We start from the raw sequence: 2809 nt of genomic DNA on the forward strand, positions 1-2809 counted from the left end.
GCAAGACCCCAGAGGCCACAAACAAAGGGCCCCACTGCCAAGAGCATCACAGAGTCTATAAAGGGGAAGCAGAAAGAGCATAGTTTCACAAGCAAGCAGCTCAGCCCATAAAGCTGCAGAAATGGGCCTCCTTGAGAAACAGCAACATGCAAGAAGAGGCTGAGGCAAACAGCTGGCCGTGGCCTCACTGAGGCTTCACGTCTGAGTAGAGCTCATCAGCAGAATCCAAAAGGGAAGGAGAGGTATGGTGATGGGGATCCCTCTGAAATGCAACTTTATCAAATGTTAGAGGTTTGGGGCTCAGAGGAGACAACTGAGACCGAAAGCATTAGGCATGAAAGGAGAGTTTTTGTGCACTATTTAGCGAAGGTCAGTCTTGTCTCTGAGTTTTCTGATCCAGATTATCTTCAGAGTTATCCTTCAGCCTAATTCAGAATATGCAGGACACACAAAACAGTGACCACACGGTTACACGGGCCTTGGTGTCCTCAGTCATGAGCCTTCTTAAGCATTGCAGAGATCCAGATGCTGGATACTGATAATGCATTGTGCAAACTTGTCACTGAGAACTGTGACTTCTGTGGCAGTACAGAAGGTTGAAAGGATGAGCTCTGCAACAAGCAGTTAATAAGGGTAATAATACACTGCAGTAAAAGTGCTGCGTTCTCACTCTCCTGAAAAAGTGAGGTAAACTATGTTTTCAGACCATGGGTGGCCACAGCTGAAAATTTGGAAAGCAAAACTATGGATAAGGAGAGCAGATCATTAGTTTTAATGCTGAGATGGTCCTCTGCAAGCAAATAGAATCTCAGTTGGAGGGGGTGAGAGGGGAAAAAGTGATAAGGACAAGAGTGTGATACAAAAGAAAAACAAGGAAGGGACAGGAAGAGGGAGACAGGAAACAAGAGAGGGAGGGAAAAAAAAGGAGGGGAGACAGGAAACCTTTTCTATTACTGTTTGAGAATAATGCAGAATATATGTGCCATGTCTAGATACTTCACAAGAACATCAAGTCTCTCCTCCTGCTGTCCCCGGTCAGATGTGATGGTCAAGGACATGCAAAGTGGCAACCAGACCTCTGTGTCTCACTTCATCCTGGTAGGCCTGCACCACCCACCGCAGCTCGGGCCTCTGCTCTTCCTGGCATTCCTTGTCATCTACCTCCTCACTGTCTCTGGCAATGGGCTCATCATCCTCACGGTCCTGGTGGACATCCGGCTCCACCGGCCCATGTACTGGTTCCTGTGTCACCTCTCCTTCTTAGACATGACAATTTCTTCTGCTATTGTCCCCAAGATGCTATCTGGATTTCTCTTGGATAGCAGGATTATCTCCTTTGGGGGATGTGTGATTCAGCTGTTTTCTTTCCATTTCCTGGGCTGCACTGAATGCTTTCTTTACACGCTCATGGCTTATGATCGATTCCTGGCCATCTGCAAACCTTTACACTATGCCACCATCATGACTCGCAGCGTCTGTAACTACTTAGCTCTGGGCACGTGGGTTGGAGGGACTATCCACTCACTTTTCCAAACGAGTTTCATATTCAGGCTGCCTTTCTGTGGCCCAAACCGAGTCGACTACTTCTTTTGCGACATCCCTGCCATTCTCCGCCTAGTCTGTGCAGACACCACCATCAATGAGCTGGTCACCTTTGTAGACATTGGTTTCCTGGCCCTCACCTGTTTCATGCTCATCCTCACTTCCTACGGCTACATCGTGGCTGCCATTCTGCGCATCCGGTCTGCAGACGGGCGTCGCAATGCCTTCTCTACCTGTGCTGCCCACCTCACGGTGGTCATCGTTTACTATGTGCCCTGCACCTTCATTTACCTACGGCCTGGCTCCCAGGAACCTCTGGACGGGGTGGTGGCCGTCTTCTACACAGTCATTACTCCCTTGCTTAACCCTATCATCTACACGCTGCGGAACAAAGAGATGAAGGCAGCGTTGCGGAGGCTGGGAGGCCTCAAGGAGGTACAACCCCGTTGACTTCACCCAGCACAGGGATGAGGTGACATCGTGCCAAACAACTACGAGCAATTAAGACAGAAAGTTAAAAAAAGATTAGTGTGGGGAGGAAAGGACTCCTCTTAAAAGAAGTGGGAACCTGGAAAGTTCTTCATCGTAACCTGTCGGTACCTGAGACTTTCCATATCGTCCTTCAGCACCATGGAAAATCAATCCAAATCCCACTGGGCAAAAGTAGCATCTATCAGGAAAGTTGTGAGAAAATAGCATAATGACCACAGAAAGGTTATTTGTCTGTGGCACCATCTGTGTGTGCACTTTTAAGCTTTAAGCCCTATGTTGACACAAATAGCCCACCTGTACACTGTCAGACTCATCCTTGACCAATAAACCTGTGTGAGTCGAGTATTATTGTCATTATCATAAAACTGAAATTCAGGGAAGTGCTAGCTGACTCACCCAACTCTCTTCTCTTGAGTTTTACTTTAACAAAGGAACCACCGTTGAACTTGAACATGAAGGGGCAATTTTCCTGCAGTAGGAAGGACCTATTACATGTTTACTACCCAATGGCCTGAGTACATTCAGCTGAACTTTCACAGGACTCCGGTAAAATTTAAGCAGGTGTATCAAGGAAAAGTTTCCTTGTCGTAATCATAAAGCAGATTATTCTGATCTTCTGTGAATGTAAATGAAACAGATTATCTGCTATGGTGAATACGTGTTTGAGCTGCCACTTTCCTGCATTCGTTACAGAGATGGAGAGTTGTTCTTGTGGGACAGAGGTATCATAGGTGTATAACTGACTGAATGAAAATATTCAGTCATCTGAAGCTCA

The 2809-nt window shown here is 46.8% G+C and overlaps 1 protein-coding gene across 1 annotated transcript; it reads left to right on the forward strand.

Moving 5' to 3' along the window:
- Positions 1–1041: 1041 nt before the first annotated feature.
- LOC110539667 (olfactory receptor 10G6) lies at positions 1042–1992 on the forward strand. The gene has a single exon (XM_021626504.2). It carries the CDS (start codon positions 1045–1047, stop codon positions 1990–1992), a length of 948 nt encoding a protein of 315 aa, XP_021482179.1. The 5' UTR covers positions 1042–1044.
- Positions 1993–2809: the final 817 nt, after the last annotated feature.

The sequence above is a fragment of the Meriones unguiculatus genome, chromosome 1 (genome assembly GCF_030254825.1).
Source record: "Meriones unguiculatus strain TT.TT164.6M chromosome 1, Bangor_MerUng_6.1, whole genome shotgun sequence".
In the NCBI taxonomy this organism is placed as follows: Eukaryota; Metazoa; Chordata; class Mammalia; order Rodentia; family Muridae; genus Meriones; species Meriones unguiculatus.

What these genes read in the sequence shown, in the direction of transcription:
- LOC110539667 (XM_021626504.2), top strand. Translation starts at nt 1,045, where the DNA reads ATGGTCAAGGACATGCAAAGTGGCAACCAGACCTCTGTGTCTCACTTC.